At 42.1% G+C, this 17,902-nt stretch overlaps 1 protein-coding gene and 1 pseudogene across 1 annotated transcript in view; both read left to right on the forward strand.

Moving 5' to 3' along the window:
- LOC124043992 (transcriptional enhancer factor TEF-3-like) overlaps window positions 1-7,240 on the forward strand; it is a 30,990-nt gene extending 23,750 nt beyond the window's left edge. Inside the window, exons 11-12 of the mRNA XM_046363278.1 lie at window positions 4,311-4,463; window positions 6,524-7,240. Coding sequence (XP_046219234.1) covers window positions 4,311-4,463; window positions 6,524-6,637 — 267 coding nt within the window. The 3' untranslated portion in view covers window positions 6,638-7,240. The remainder of the gene's footprint in view (window positions 1-4,310; window positions 4,464-6,523) is intronic.
- A 3,099-nt stretch (window positions 7,241-10,339) lies between these two features.
- LOC124044038 lies at window positions 10,340-16,715 on the forward strand (annotated as a pseudogene).
- The last annotated feature ends 1,187 nt before the right edge of the window (window positions 16,716-17,902 follow it).

The following is a 17,902-nucleotide window of genomic DNA, read 5'->3' on the forward strand; positions in this document are numbered from 1 at the left end:
CTGTCATGGAAAGAGCATGGGTGTTCCTAATGTTTAGTACACACGACATACTGTTTACATTAGGGTTTGGTGGTATCCGGATATTCATATCTTCATACCGTTTCTATACCATACCGGGGTATAAGGTATTACCGGAAATGCACACAAGTGCCGCTATTAAACTTATTTTTATTCATTTTTTTATGTTACGCACAAAACTATTAAGGCAACAGGGATCTTGATCCAGGAGGGGATTGAATGTCTCTGCGGTAAACAAGAAACTTGATCTGGACATCTAACCACTTAGCAAGTTAGCAAACCAAATGCATAGCTAGAGGCCTGAGCTGGATATCATTTATTAGACACATCTTAGATTTCTTATAGTTATACTTCACTTATAGTTAGTTATAAGCAGTGGCTTAGCACCCACCCCTGAAATACCGATGGTATGATTTTGAATACAGTTTATTTTTTGCGGTATCGGAAATCACATCGGTTTTTCGAAATACCCCGGTATAAGGTATAAGCGGTATTTTGCCCAAGCCTAGTATACATACAATATGCATATACAGTACAAAATACATACCATAGATGTGTAGATAAATACAGAAATACATGTAGGTTTACAGTACCTAAATAAACATACCTTTATATTGAGCATTTCGAGATGGTCAACAGAGTTTTTATGTAGACTCCGGGATTGGCATGAAAATGTTTTAGACCTGCGATCTCAACATTTGAGATAATGACTGTCCGTGAACGGAATGATTATCACTCTGAGAATAAATGAATAACCCAACCAGTGGGATTCAACTCACTACTTAACAATCTGTGGTCTAGAACAGACGGCCAAACAATTCACAAGACACCACTTAACTCCTCCTCACCCTGACTCACTGGACGCGTCCCAAGGACCCTACCAGGTAAAACCCTATATCCGTAACCATGGCAACCCTCTTATATCATCCTGACCAACTTGCCATCGAAATACACCGCTGCTGTCTTCAACTAGGATCTCAGCAATCATTGCCTCATTGCCTGCATTCGTAATGGGTCCGCGGTCAAACAACCACCCCTCATCACTGTCAAACACTTCAGCGATTAGGCCTTTCTAATCAACCTGGCCCGGGTATCCTGGAAGGATATTGACCTCATCCCGTCAGCAGAGGATACCTGGTTGTTCTTTAAAAGTGCTTTCCTCACCATCTTAAATAAGCATGCCCCATTCCCCCAAAAAATGTAGAACTGGGACTCCCGGGTGATCTAGGGCACTCTATCGCAGTGCTAGCTGTGCCACCAGAGACTCTGGGTTCGAGCCCAGGCTCTGTCGCAGCCGGCCGCGACCGGGAGGTCCATTGGCCTAGTGTCGTCCGGGTTAGGGAGGGTTTGGCCGTTAGGGATATCCTTGTCTCATCGCGCACTAGCGAATCCTGTGGGGCGCACTAGCGACTCCTGTGGGGCATTTTTCTACGGCTGGCCATGTTTTCCACCTGGCTACCCCTACCAACATCTCTGCAACCCCTGCAGCAACTTGCCCAAGCCCCCCCCCCCTATTCTCCTTCACCCAAATCCAGACAACTGATGTTCTGAAAGAGCTGCAAAATCTGGATCTCTACAAGTCAGCTGGGCTTGACTAAAATTATCATCTGAAATTGTTGCAACCCCTATAACTAGCCTATTCAATCTCTCTTTTGTATCGTCTGAGATCCCCGAAGATTGGAAAACTGCAGCGGTCATCCCCCTCTTCAAAGGGGGAGACACTCTAGACCCAAACTGTTATAGACCTATATCCATCCTGCCCTGCCTTTTTTTACATCTTTGAAAGCCAAGTTAAACAGATCACTGACCATCTTCATCGACCTGGCCAAAGCTTTCAACTCTGTCAATCACCAAAGCCTTGGCTTCTCAAATGACTGCCTCGCCTGGTTCACCAACTACTTCTCAGAGTTCAGTGTGTCAAATCGGAGGGCCTGTTGTCTGGACCTCTGGCAGTTTCTAAGGGGGTGCCACAGGGTTCAATTCTTGGGCCGACTCTTTTCTGTATATATCAATGATGTCGCTCTTGCTGCTGGTGATTCTCCGATCCATCTCTACTCAGATGACACCATTCTGTATACATCTGGCCCTTCTTTGGACACTGTGCTAACAAACCTCAGACGAGCTTCAATACCGTACAATACTCCTTCCGAGCCCTCCAACTGCTTTTAAATGCAAGTAAAACTAAGTGCATGCTCTTCAACCGGTTGCTGCCCGCGCCCTCCCGCCGGACTAGCATCACTACTCTGGACGGTTCTGACATAGAATATGTAGACAACTACAAATACCTAGGTGTCTGGTTGGACTGTAAACTCGCCTTCCAGACTCGCATTAAGCATCTCCAATCCAAGATTAAATCTACCGGCTTCTTATTTCGCAACAAAGCCTCCTTCACTCATGCTGCCAAACATACCCTCGTAAAACTGACTATCATTCTGATCCTTGACTTCGGCAAACACTCTACTCAGACTACATCCAATTTGCTATCACAGTGCCATCTGTTTTGTCACCAAAGCCCCATATACTACCCACCACTGCGACCTGTATGCTCTCGTCAGCTGGCCATCACTACATATTCATCGCCAAACCCTCTGGCTCCAGGTAATGTATAAGTCTATGCTAGGTATAGCCCCGCCTTATCTCAGCTCACTGGTCACCATAGCAACACACCCGTAAAACGCGCTCCAGCAGATATATTTCACTGGTCACCCCCAAAGCCAACCCTTCCTATGGCAGCCTTTCCTTCCAGTTCTCTGCTGCCAATGACTGGAACTAATTGCAAAAATCACTGAAGCTGGAATCTTATCTCCCACTAACTTTTCTGATTTTTCTATTGCTATTGACTGTACGTTTCTTTATGTGTAACTGTTGTTTTTGTTGCACTGCTTTGCTTTATCTTGGCCAGATCGCAGTTGTAAATGAGAACGTGTTCTCAACTGGCCTACCTGGTTAAATAAAAAAAATAAATGGCACCCTATTCTGTATGTAGTGCACTACTTATGACCAGAGCCCTATGGGCCACTAGCTATAATGTAATGATATTCAACGGGGACATCAATTTGATTATGGTAACCATTGCCTACAGTATATGTTTAATGCTATAGCTATCTTGCCATATATCAGCTACATTATACATTTATTTCCTTGAATTTCATTTATAAAATAATCTAATTTATTTTCAGTGTGACCATCTCATGATATATTAAACATACAGTAGCAGTCAAATCTTTGGACACTTCATTCAAGGATTTATTTGTATTTTTACCATTATCTACATTGTGGAATAATAGTGAATACATATAAACTTTAAAATAGCACATATGTAGTAACCAAATAAGTGTTGAACAAATCAAAATATATTTTAGATTTGAGGTTCTTCAACGTAGCCACTCTTTGTCTTGATAACAGCTTTGCACAAGCTTGGCATTCTCTCAATCAGCTTCACCTGGAATTCTTTTCCAACAGTCTTGAAGGAGTTCCCACATATGCTGAGAACTTGCTGGATGCTTTTCCTTCACTCTGCGGTCCAACTCAATTGGGTTGAGGTCGGGTGATTGTGGAGGCCAGGTCATCTGATGCAGCACTCAATCGCTCTCCTTGGTCAAATAGCCCTTACACAGCCTGGAGGTGTGTTGGGTCATTGTCCTATTGAAAAACAAATGATAGTCCCACTAACTGCCAACCAGATGGGATAGCGTATCGCTGCAGAATGCTGTGGAAGCCATGCTGGTTAAGTGTGCCTTGAATTCTAAATAAATCAGTGTCACAAGCAAAGAACCATCACACCACCTCTTCCATGCTTCACGGTGGGAACCACACATGGGGAGATCATCCGTTCACCTACTCTGCGTCTCTCACAAAGACACGGCGGATGGAACCAAAAATCTCAAATTTGGACTCATCAGCCCAAATGACATATTTTCACTGGTTTAATGTCCATTACTATGGCTTCTTGACCCTTGTCACAAAACACAACTGATTGGCTAAAACACATTAAGAAGGAAGGAAATTCTACAAAATTAACTTTTAACAAGGCACACCTGTTAATCTAAATGCATTCCAGGTGACTACCTCATGAAACTGAGATTCTTCAAAGTAGCCACCCTTTTCATTCTCTCAAACAAATATAAAATATATTTTGATATTATTTTGATATTTAATACTTGATTCCATATGTGTTGTTTCATAGTTTGTCTTCACTATCATTCTACAATGTAGAAAATAGTTTAAAAAATACAATTAAAATAAAAAACCTTGAATGTAAATCATATTTTGGATATATTTTGTTTCCCCAGACGGAGTATGCACGGTTTGAGAATGGGCGGTATGTGTTCAGAATCCACCGGTCCCCACTGTGTGAATATATGATCAACTTCATCCACAAGCTCAAACACCTGCCAGAGAAGTACATGATGAACAGTGTACTGGAGAACTTCACCATCCTACAGGTACACAAGCACACACAAATGCACATTTTAAATATTATATACATAATTCATACAATAAGGATTCAAATATTTCTGGACAGGGATAGCTGGACATCTAGGGAAACAGATACCCAGTGGTGGCAAAAGTAAAGATGCCTTCATAGAAAATGACTCAAATAAAAGTGAAAGTCACCCAGTAAAGTATTATTTGAGTAAGTCTGAAAGTATTTGATTTTAAATATATACTGAACAAAATGATTAATGCTCAATGCATTAATAAGGAAACTCAAATAAATAAATTGGGCCCTAATCTATGGATTTGACATGACTGGGAATACAGATATGCATCTGTTGGTCACCGATACCTTAAGGTAAAGGCGTGGGTCAGAAAACCAGTCAATATCTGGTGGGACCACAATTTGCCAAATGCAGTGAGACACAACTCCTTCGCATAGAGTTGAACAGGCTGTTGATTGTGGCCTGTGGAATGTTGTACCACCCCTCTTCAATGGCTGTGCGAAGTTGCTGGATATTGTCAGGAACTGGAATACGCTGCCATACAAATCTATCCAGAGCATCCCAAACATGCTCAGTGGGTGAGTATGCAGGCCATGGAAGAACTGGGACATTTTCAGCTTCCAGGAATTGTGTACATGAGGTGGTCGGCGGATGAATGGCATGACAGTGGGCCTCGGGATCTCTTCACGATATGGCTGTGCATTCAAATTGCCATCGATAAAATGCAATTAAGTTTGTTGTCCGTAGCTTATGCCTGCCCACACCATAACCCCACCTCCACCATGGTGCACTCTCAGCAAACCACTCGCTCACACAACACCATGCACGTGGTCTGCGGTTGTGAGGCCTGATGGACGTATTGCTAACTTCTCACAAACTAAGTTGGTGGCTTATAGTAGAGAAATTAACATACAATTATCTGGCAACAGCTCTGGTGGACATTCTTCAAGTCAGCATGCCAATTGCATACTCCCTCAGTACTTGAGACATCTGTGGTATTGTGTTGTGACAAGTGCACATTTTAGTGGCTTTTTATTGTCCCCAGCACAAAGTGCACCTGTGTAATGATCATGCGGTTTAATCAGCTTCTTGATATGCCACCTGTCAGATGGATGGATTATCTTGGCAAAAGAGAAATGCTCACTAAAAGTGACGTGTAAAAATGTGTGCACACATTTGAGAGAAGTAAGATTTTTGTGCGAATGGAGCATTTCTGGGATCTTTTATTTCAGCTCATCAAACATAGAACCAACAGTTGAAATATTTTGATTATATTTTTGTTCATTACACTTAAGCACCACAAGTGAAAGTATGAATCATTTCTAATTCCATATATTAAGCAAACCAGACTGCACAATTATTATTTTTTATTTTTTAAATGTACGGATAGCCAGGGGCACACTTCAACCTTCAGACATCATTTACAAACAAATAATGTGTGTTTTAGTGAGTCTGACAGATCAGAGGCAGTGGGGATGACCAGGGATGTTCTCTTGATAAGTGTGTGAATTGGACCATTTCAATGTCTTGCTAAGCGTTCAAAATGTAATGTACTTTTGGGTGTCAGGGAAAATGGATTAAAGTACATTATTTTCTTTAGGAATGTAGTGGAGTAAAAGTTGTCAAACATATAGTAAAGTACATATACCCCCAAAAACGACTTAAGTACTTTACGCCACTGCCGATAGCATCTTTTCCACACAGCAAGCCTGGGATGGCTACGTGCTAAACTAAGGCGTGAGTTGGTGTCCTCTAGGCAGGGTCATGAGGGTGTGAGTATTTGTACACACATACATTGTATCAATGCTACAGATCATGATGCAACAAGTTTTTCATTCGGTGCTAGGGGGAATAAAATTGTGACAGTATCATTCTCTGAAGGAGCTCATGCATTTTTGACAATTCAAATTTGTGTAGTTCGCTTTACATCTCTGTCATGTTCTTAGTGAGAATTGAGACCCACCTGTATGCAAAAGAATGAACAATTGATTTGTTATTTCTTCACAAAGGAAGTGTGCATTGTAGTGGTGGTATAACAGGACAATGTGTGTGTCTCTCTTTAGGTGGTGACCAACAGGGACACACTGGAGACGCTGCTGTGTATAGCCTATGTCTTTGAGGTGTCTACTAGTGAGCATGGAGCCCAGCACCATATTTACAGGCTTGTCAAAGACTGAGAGAGCCCTGTGGACAGAACCAGTATATAGCACAACAACAAACCCAACATTGGACAATCTCCTCTATAAGCTGCAAGCACCATACAATTGTCTGTCAGGACCCAAAGAAGCACTAGGAGAGTTGCTTGCCCAGTGAAACGACTGTGGAAGAGGTGGATTGAGAGCATTGGGAGCTAGAGTGAACTTTACAACTGTGTGATGTGAAAGTGAGGAGCAGAGGGTGGGAACCTTCATTGTGGTATATCTATATGTACCAGAGAAGCCAAACGTCAAGACGATGCATGAGAACGTTGATTTTCATCTCATTTTACTAGTGCTTGCTTGTTTGATTTATTAGATTTTATGCAGCTGCATGAGCGGGATTGTGTTTGGTTGTCCATGGGTGACACCTAATGACTTAATGTATATTGCACACAGAAGAAAGAAAAGTGGGCAAGAGGACAAAAAAAGAACTTTCAACCCCAAGACTGCACATCCATGTCATTGTTTTTGGTGTCAATATTTGTTATGAGTAAAAATGTCATGTACAGTACCCATCTTCACTGAAAAAGAATCCCAATGGAAATAACAGGCAAATTAAAAATAAATATTGTATTCACCTGGTTTAAATTACGGAATTAAATGCCGAACTAACCTTGTCTCGCGCCTCTCCTGCAGGTGGCGATAGCGCAAAATGTCTTTACTTGTGTCCGACCAAGAGTTCAAATGTTTTACTCGTCCATGCAACCGGATACTGCCTTAATTTTGCCGGTCCCCAGGAAGAGGAGCTGTGTAGTTGCCTTGGCAGTAGCTAATGAGGATCCAAAAATACAAATACAAATGCTTTTGTCGCTGATGCAGCACGTGATGAAAACAACACCGCGAGCTAGCTCGTAAACTTTCATGATCTAAAAATGTCTCAAATACAGTTGAGGGGTTTCCTCAACGAGAGATCAACAGCTGCTACTGAGGAAATGTAATGGTTAGTAAAACAAAACGATAGTATCAGGAGGAAGTTGTTTTCAGAGGCTGCTCGACATTGTTCTTCAACCAAAGATAAAGCTAACGTTGCACAGAGCAGGTTTGTTACTCATTACGCTTGTCTAACTTACTCAACCTAAAATGTATCGACGTTCGAGTAATGTTAGTTTAAGTTGTTTTTGAGACTAGGTGTAGGGTTACAGTTGAGGTTAGTGTACTTATTAAGCCCACGTACCCAATTGTGCGCCGCCCTATGGGTCACCCAATCACGGCCGGATGTGATACAGCCTTGAATTGAACCAGGGATTGTAGTAACGCCTCTTGCACTGAGACGTCACTCGGGAGCCGCTTCCATATTTGGATATAAATTTTAAAAATGACTTTTTCTACCATTTTAATATTTCAACCAGTTCATGTGGTTGTTGTATCCATACCCATTTGTATTCTAAGCCAATCAGATGTTTTAAGTTATTGACAGGTGTGTAAATTCCTACTACTGTGGAGGTGACTCGCAGATAAACACATTTTACCAATATTTTTAGTACCTTCTCAGATAAGTGATCATAATTCATGTATTGTCATTTAAGCTTACATAAGACATGTCATTTTGTAATTTTTTTTTACGTTTGGAAATTCATTCATGTATTATTTAAGAGGTGGGTGGGCTTATTCAGAACACCAATAAGGTTAAAGGGTACTTTCAGTACCCATGTGTTTGATACCACCCCCCCCCCCCCAATTAAAGTTCCACCAACCTTCTGTGTTAGTCTTACCCTAATTTCACAGTATATTTTACGAGGAGGGTCCATTTCCATTTCGGCAAGCCATGTCACACACCATCTTAGATTTTTTTCTGTAATGTTTTCCGCAGTTAGAAACCCATAGCTAAGCGTTCTTGCAAAATTATTTTGTTGAAAGACAATTTGACCTCTGAGAAATTAAATTCATTGCATTTCAATTTGTGATTCATTGAATATTCAATAAATATAGTACTCAAAGTCCGATTTGGACCAAACCTCTTCCTAACAATGACTAAGTTGTGAGGAATCCAAATGGTCAAACATTTCCCTTCCCTGGAACAAAGGGGCCTGAACCATGAAAAACAGTCCCAGAACATTATTCCTCCTCCACCAAACTTTACAGTTGGCATTATGCATTGGGGTAGGTAGCTTTCTCCTGGCATCTGCCAAGCCCAGATTTGTCCATCGGACTGCCAGTTGGTGACGTGTGATTCATCACTCCAGAGAGCGCGATTCCACTGTTCCGGAGTACAATGACGGTGCCACGTTGAAAGTCACTGAGTGCTTCAGTAAGGCCATTCTACTGCCAATGTTTGTCGACAGAGATGGCATGTCTGTCTGCTCGATTTTGTAATACCTGTCAGCAACAGGTGTGGCTGAAATAGCCAAATCCACTGATTTCAAGGGCTGTCTACATTTGTGTGTGATAGATATAGATAAACGTCCCTTTTTCAGGACCCTGTCTTTCAAAGATAATTAATAAAAATCCAAATAACTTCACAGATCTTTATTGTAAAGGGTTTAAACACTGTTTCCCATGCTTGTTCAATGAACCATAAACAATTAATGAACATGCACCTGTGGAACTGTCGTTAAGACACTAACAGCTTATAGACTGTAGGCAATTAAGGTCACAGTTATGAAAACTTAGGACACTAAAGAGGCCTTTCTACTGACTGAAAAACACCAAAAGAAAGATGCCTAGGGTCCCTGCTCACCTGCATGAACATGCCTTAGGCATGCTGCAAGGAGGCATGAGGACTGCAGATGTGGCCAGGGCAATAAACTGCAATTTCCGTACTGTGAGACGCCTAAGACAGCCCTACAGGGAGACGGGATGGACAGCTGATCGTCCTCGCAGTGGCAGACTACGTGTAACAACACCTGCACAGGATCGGTACATCCGAACATCACACCTGCAGGACAGGTACAGTATGGCAACAACAACTGCCCGAGTTACACCAGGAATGCGCAATCCCTCTATCAGTGCTCAGACTGTCCGCAATAGGCTGAGAGAGACTGGACTGAGGGCTTCTAGGCCTGTTGTAAGACAGGTCCTCACAGGACATCACCGGCAACAACGTCGCCTATGGGCACAAATCCACTGTCGCTGGACCAGGCAGGACTGGCAAAAAGTGCTCTTCACTGACGAGTCGTTGGTTATCAATGTAAATAGTCCGGTGGCCATTTGAATAATTGTTCAGCAGTCTTATGGCTTGGAGTAGAAGCTGTTAAGGAGCCTTTTGGTCCTAGACTTTGCGCTCCGGTACCACTTGCCGTGCGGTAGCAGAGAAAACGGTCTAAGACTTGGGTGACTGGAGTCTCTGATAATTTTATGGGCTTTCCTCTGTCTATTATATGGATGTTAGGATGCTTGGCCCCAGTGATGTACTGTTTCCATACCAGGTGGTGATACAACTGGTCAGGATGCTCTCGATGGTGCAGCTGTGGACCCATGCCAAATCTTTTCAGTCTCCGGAGGGGGAAAAGGTTTTGCCCTCTTCACGACTCTCTTGGTGTGTTTGGGCCAAGTGGTGCAGTCGTCTAAGCCACTGCATCTCAATGCAAGAGGTGTCACTACAGTCCCTGGTTTGAATCCAGGCTGTATCACATCCAGCTATGATTGGGAGTCCCATAGGGCAGTGCATTGTTGGCCCGGGTTAGGCTGTCATTATAAATAAAAGAGCAACCTGGCTTTATGTTTTTGCTGACGTGTGACACAATGACACTGCCCCCGGTTAGAGGTAAGTAAAGGCATCAGCATGCTTCAGTTCGGCTGGAGCCTAGTCGGCTAGGTGAACCGCACGAGTGTTCTGGAATACCTCCAACTTCTTAGGGATCGGCGTCCCGTCATCGGGACAGTTGTAAATCATGCAGCGCCTTGTATCAAGATCGCAGATTTTTGAGAAATTACAATGTCGGTACATATGTCTTATGTCGGCTGAAAGCTTAAATTCTTGTTAATATAACTGCACTGTCCAATTTACAGTAGCTATTAATGCATAAAAATGCCATGCTATTGTTTGTGGAGAGCTCCTAACAACAAAACACTTTTTCACTACGATAGGTTTGATAAATTCACCTCTGAAGGTGAAATGTATACTTACATTCTGAAATATTGCTCTGATTTATCATCCAAAGGTTCCCAGAGATAACATGAAGTTTCGTTTAGTTAGATAAAATCATTTTTCATATCCTAAAAAGGTCCATATAGCATGCACAATCGATTTTGTATTTCCACTCGTTCAATATGCAAAGAAAGGAATCTGTGAAAATCTCCCCCTAAACGTTGTTTCAACGAGTCAAATCACATTCATATGTATTCCTCAGAGATCCTAGAACGTAACGAGACTTGACTATATCATTAGGGGTGTAGTATATCCTATAGGACACCATATTTGGTCAGAGAGCGACATGTAGGTCCTACCTTTTGCGACAGCATTCCTTTTCCTTTTGGATAAAAATTATATGAATATTCAGAGTTTTGAAAACTGGTTGTTTTGCAAATGTTGAACTTATAATATGGCTACTATTACTAAAAAATTCTTAGTCAAAGTATCCAGATTTTTTTATTTTTAAATCTTCTTTATTTACCTAGGCATGTCAGTTAAGAACAAATTCTTATTTTCAATGACGGCCCAGGAACAGTGGATTAACTGCCTGTTCAGGGGCAGAACGACAGATTTGTACCTTGTCAGCTTAGGGATTTGAACTTGCAACCTTTCGGTTACTAGTCCAACGCTCTAACCACTAGGCTACCCTGCCGCCCCATTTGACGATATTCTTGCAGAACATTTTGTTATGAATGCAATTGTCTCCTTCATGATTTGCCCAAATGTACCTGGGTGACTTCACACTAAATGTCATGGAGAACGCTCATACTTCACGTTATCCATCTGAAACCTTGCACATACACTGCTGCCATCTTGTGGACACCATCTGAATTACAAACCGAGTGATGGCTAGAACTGTGACCTTTCTCTTGCATTTCAAATATCAAGTTATCCGTCTGTATTTTCTTCTACCAGACCTATTGTGTTATACTGTCCTACATTCAATTCACATTTCCACAAACTTCAAAGTGTTTCCTTTCAAATGGTACCAAGAATATGCATATCCTTATTTCGGGGCCTGAGCTACAGGCAGTTAGTTTTGGTTGTCTATTTGGAGAAAATTGAAAAAAAGGGGGCTATCCATTCTGAAAAAACTAATAAAGAGTAGCAATAGTACTGTTTGTCCATTTTTTTGAGACATCGGACCCAGAATACACGTGCTCAAAATATTCCTGATTAATCTAAGATAACAAAAAAAATCTGTCATTTAATTTTGAAGTTTTTGCCGAGGAGATATTCCATCTCATTTAACATTGAAGATGTTTGGTGCAGTATCTCTCAGTGAAAACAAAATTGCATGAAAATGAGTCATGAATGACCACAGACTTTATTGAAGAATCCCTACTGTTGACCAATCACTAACAAAGGGGCTTGACTTAGGCTTGACTTGAGAAAACATTGTGTGCCCGAAACGAACAAAAACGTCACAATGTCATCATAATACATGCAAACTCTACCAAACTGCTTTGGCTGGGAAGCATGTGGACACCTTCAGTTAGAACAAGAGTTAACACTCATAAGGAATTTTATTCAAACACACTGATGGTTTTTGAGTTCACGCATCCAATGCACAACTCCGCCCACAGTAACGCCATCAGGCTCAGGGCAATATTTATACCTTTGCAGGAGTGCGCAACGGATCTGTCTGACAAGTGCAACTCGGTAGACAATGGACCTGATCGGACAGCTCAGAGCCTCTGCTCTTTTCTGTCCATAAGAAACAATTGGATTGGTGGAAGAGGCAGGGCAGGCCAGGCGCAAGGAAGGGGGGCATCCCCAGAGGCTAGAAGCCCTAAGGTTTTTTATCAGAACGGGCGTAGATTAGTTTTGCCTTTTTTATTTTCCCGAGTTTGTGGTGTTTACTTAAAAAAAAAATAGAAGTGAAAAAAAAGGGATAAAAAAACTTCATTCAAATTATAGCTCACAACTGTGCAGGGGGAGAGGGGTGGTGGCGCTAAGGAGTGTATTCACATATCTACACATTTTCATACACACAAATTATTTTTGTAAAAAACAAAATCTCCTCTAGGTCAGTTTCAGCATTATGGACATGGGTGTATCTGTGGTCCATTTGGCCTGTCCCGCGGCTTCCTTCAGTGACGGGTTGTGAGTGGCTCTGTTGATGAACTTCTGGCCAATGATTGACTGTCTATTGTTGATTGATGTCAGTCCAGATATGCTGTTAACGTAGTGGTTGCTGATGTATCTTGGTAGTCTGTAAGCCATTTTTATTGCCATGTTTTGGACCCTCTGTAGCTGATTCATCTGCTGCGGTGAAGCTGTTATCCAGGCTGGCAGGGCGTATTCAAAGAGGGATCAGATGTAGCAGATGTAGACTTTCAGCACTGTCTGAGGTGAGGCTCCATATTTTCTTCTGCACAGCGTTTTTAGGTGTTTCCGTCTTTTTCGTCCCTCTCTCTCTCTATGTTCGCTGTATGGATTGTCCAGCGCATGTTCTTCTGGAAGGTGACTCCAAGAAATGTTGCTTATTTTTCTACTTTTATTGTTTCACCGTAGAGTTTGAGATCTATGGGTTTCCTGTTTTTTTTTTGCTGGTGCTTCTTGTGAAGAGGACACATTGGATCTTTTGTGGGTTCAATTTTACTTGCCACATGTTAGACCATGTCTCGATCATTTCAATAGACTTCTGGAGTTTTTTTGCAGCAAGTTGAGGACATTTGGAGCTGGACCAGTAGCAGAGGTCATCGACAAACTGTGAGACTTGACCTATGGTGGGTGGAGGGTAGTAGATATCTGATATGTAGGGTAGAAAAAGTAGTGGCCTTAGAACTGCCCCCTGTGGGACACCTGCTTCCGGGGTGAAAGGTGAGGATATTGCTGTTGAGACCTTCACTTTAATTGTACGGTTGTGGAGAAAGCTAGTGATGATGTTTCTGATGGAGAGCGGTAGTTTGAGATTGGAGTCTGCGAGCCGGTAACACAGTCCATTGTGTCACATCTTGTCAAATGCTTTCTCTATGTCAAAGAAAACTGCCAGGGTAAGTTATTTTTTCTTGAAGTTCCGAAGGATGTCCTCTGACAGTCTTAGAATGTTATCGGAGGTTGATCTTGCTTTCCTGAAGCCAGCTTGGTGGATTCCAAGGAGGCCCATTACCTCAGTGTGGCCGCTCAGTCTTTGGGTGAGTACTCTCTCCAACAGCTTCCCGACATGACTGAGGAGGCTGATTGGTCTATAACTTGTGACGTTGTCTGGTTCTTTGCCAGGTTTGTGGATCATTGTGTCAACTGCAGATTTCCAAGGTAGGGGAAAGTAGCCTTCCATGAGACATGTGGTGAAGAGGTTAGAAAGGAGGTGCAAGTATTCATCAGGTGCTTGTTTGATGAGTGTGCTGTCAATGTTGTCTTCCCCTGGTGCTTTGCTTTTTGTTTTTTTCAGGTGAGTCTTGATTTCTTCAATGCTAACAGAGCGGGTGAGAGGATGGTCTTCTGGTGTCGGATTTGAGGTGTACACTGTTTTCTGCATTTCTCTGTCGACGATGATTTTCCAGTCTTTGTCAAAGAGGATTGTCGGGACAGGAATGAACATTTTGTAGGTGGTTTCTGAATAATGTTGCTTTTGTTTTGTTGTCCTCGATGAGTTGGTTTTGAGACTTTAGCACAGGTATGATGTTATTGGTTTTGTCTCCGTTGATTGTTTTGATTTTTTGCCAGAAGGTCTGGGGGTTGGTGTCTGCATCTAGCTGGTGATAGAAGGTAGTCCACTGTTTCTGTTTGTGGAGGGTGAGTTGATGTCTGATGTGATTCTGCAACCGATTAACTTCTTCTTTAACAGCCAAGTCCGGGGAGCAGAGGACAAGATCAAGGATGTCTGCCGTGGAGGTTGAAGAATGGATGTGTGTGGGCTCGTTGGTGTTGAGGATGGCCAGGTTTGTGCTGTCGAGGATATCCCTTAATACTCTTCCTGAGTGATTTGTAGTATTACAGTTGAAGTCGATGTGTTTGGCATTAAAATCTCCCATTATGATGGTACGGCCATTGTTGTCTGCAAGTGCAGGGCTAGCTGTGAGTATTTAACCAATCAGAAAATGCGTGATCAGTGCATGGGCAGTGGTGGGGTGCATGTGGGAAGAGTCTGATTGGCTGAAGCCACAAGCTGGGGTGATCGATAACTCTCACCTGAGGGGGAGAGCTAGACCAAACGGTGCCAGACAAATGTAGATAACATACACGCTGGAAATCGGCACGGGGATTCTGTAACACCTTGGATGCCCTACTTCTTGAAGTTTGCAGTTCAAAACATACTTTTTTTTGCCCTTTAGTGTGTGTACTTTATACTTGGGATATCACTTTTTAACATGAAAAATTACAACAACAAAAACAAAATTGCTGGAAGACGTCTTTAAGATTTGAATTAACATGGGGTGTGTTCTTCACACCTTTTACCCGAAACTAGTAACACCACCATCTAGTGGTCAGATCCTGGTAATATCCGATTGTATGATTGGACATAAACCTAACAACTTCAATGCCTAATTTCTCTGAACAGGGGAAATAAACATCCCTAAATTCACTGAGGACACATTACATAGCTTGAATAAGCAATCCTCCAAGCCACAGGTTTATACTACTTGTCAAACACAGAGTATTATATACTGGCCATTGGGGTGTGGTTTGGGAGGGTCTGTGGGTGAATTTTCCTTATTGTTAGGAAGAGGTTTTGTCCAAATCGGGCTTTGGGTATTATAGTTATTGAATATTTATATGAATCCTATAAACTGAAATAGTCAATTTGGGTGCAATCAATTAGCTTAATTTCTCATATGGGTGGCTTTCAACAAAATAATGTTTCAGAAATGCTAATCTTGTCTGTTTCTAACTATAGAAATGATTTTAGAACAATTTGAGATGGTGGTTGTCAGTTCTCTTTCTTGTGCTTGGAGATGGAACTACTCAGAAGGGAATTATTGCAGGATTACCCCCCGCCTGGTGTCAGCATCGAGTTCTGTGTTTTGTTCTTCCTCCAGCAGCTCACTCACTCTCTCTGAAGCAGAGATTCCCCCTGAACAGCAGCACTGTGAGCAGAAGTAGAGACTCAGTCTAGTGCAGGAGGATCCAGAGCCCACACAGATCAAAGAGGAAAAGGGGGAACTCAGTCTTGAGACTCAGTCAGGAGGAAGAGCAGCCTCAAGGGCTTGAGGCTCACACTAAAGACTCCATATTCACTCCTGCATATGATGAGGACCCAACTCAACCCTCACATCCCTATCAAGTCCAAAATGAAGGAAACAGAGAGAGAGACACTCTACCCAGCACTACAACTGAACAGATCAAAACAGAACCTGATGGAGAGGGCTACGGAGAATCAGAACCAACCAGTGCCGTTTAGCCCCTCTCTGCAGTAAATCCATAACGTTCTGCAGCTCAGAGTGAAAACAGTGAAAGTGGGATGGAAACTGGCGGGCCTCCGTCAGGTTTTAAGTCAGTCAAATCACGGAGAATAAAGATGGTAAAATTACAAAGCTCCCTTATCAACACTAAGGATAACAAATCCACAGTTGTCCCTCCTGAAATCACCCAGTCAAAGTCACGCTAACCCCTGTTGTAAATTGTGTGGCACATCTTTTCATCACATGGGCTCATTGTTTGAACATGTTCAAACTCATACTAAGTATAAAGAACAGTTTTGTGGAGTATGTGGGAAACATGTTCAGTCCACAGAAAGCATGAAAGATTACCTCAACTCACATTGCACCTAGGTTTTGTTGTTATGTTTGTAGTGAATGGTTCACCTTCAACAATAAGCTGATAATGCACATGAGAAGCCACACAGGGGAGAAATCTTTTCCCTGCCCTGATTGTGGTGCATCCTTCAATCAGAATGGTCTGAAAATACACATGAAGAATTACACAAAAAAGAAACCACATCACTGCCCTTATTGTGGCAAAGGATTCAGCAACAGCAGCGATCTGAAAGAAAAACACATTACGATTCACACAGGGGAAAAGCCATTTTGGCTGCCCTGATTGTGACAGTGTTACTGTAATTTAATTATACCAATATGTATTCATTAATTGAATTCCCTTAATCTATTTTATGAGAATTTGTAAGATTCTTGTTTGCATAAAATAGACGGAGACCAGTCTTTTCAATAATAGGTAACATCATTTATTCTCGGAGCGCGCTGCCACGTTACCACGAGCAACAGTTTATATACAATAACATGACGTCATTTCATTGCTTATCAGAATCCCCTCCTCTTGACCGGGACAAAGGGAACTTTAAAAGTTCATTCTGAGTTCATTCTGACCCCCCTAGCACATACACAGGACACACAACATAACTGAATTAACTTTTGACCCCTCAACACTATCGATCACCACTTAGCTGACAGTTCTAACTAACAGAAAACCTAGGAATGCACTCACAGCCTTATCTAAAACACCCTAGAGCTCAGTTTTGTCGGTTCAACCATAGGTTAAACTACCTTATCTGCTGACTTAATCCACAACCCATTAGTTTCTGCCTAGTTGGAATGGTGTTCATTAACTTTAATTACTCCTTGTCTGTGTCACACAATCCCTTCATATGAACTCATATTGTTAATCAGATATAATAAACACAGAGTATAAGTTTACTTAGTTTACCGTTCCATTTAAAATGATTTGTTCAGTCACTTAATCATAATTTTCCTAACACAAAGGATTCAGAGTTGCCAGTAATCTGCACATGAAGATTCACACAGGGGAGACAGAAGAATCCTGAAAGTGCATATAAGGCACGTGTCAAACTCCGTCCTCGGCTGGCGAAGGGTCTGCAGGTTCTCTCTCCTCCCTTGTACTTGATTGATGAACTAAGGTCACTGATTTTTAAATAACTCCCCTCAACTGGTTGTCTAGGTCTTAATTGAAAGGGGGGGGGGGGGAATGCAGACACTAGGCCCTCCGCAGAATGAGTTTGACACACCTGACATGAGGACTCACAGGGGAGAGACCACACTGATGTCCTCATAGTACAAAATGCATTTCCTAATCAGTTACACTGAACAACAATCAAAGGCACACGGAGGAAGCACAGTGTATCATACAATGCTTTCTCTGTGTCTGATTGTTATTCGGTGTAACCATTGAACATACAAGTGCAATGATTGCAGCTTTTTTAAATGATAGAACTCCTACAGAGGTGCATCACTGGGGCTGAAATCCCTGCCGTT

Source organism: Oncorhynchus gorbuscha, linkage group LG01 (assembly GCF_021184085.1).
Source record: "Oncorhynchus gorbuscha isolate QuinsamMale2020 ecotype Even-year linkage group LG01, OgorEven_v1.0, whole genome shotgun sequence".
Classification (NCBI taxonomy): Eukaryota; Metazoa; Chordata; class Actinopteri; order Salmoniformes; family Salmonidae; genus Oncorhynchus; species Oncorhynchus gorbuscha.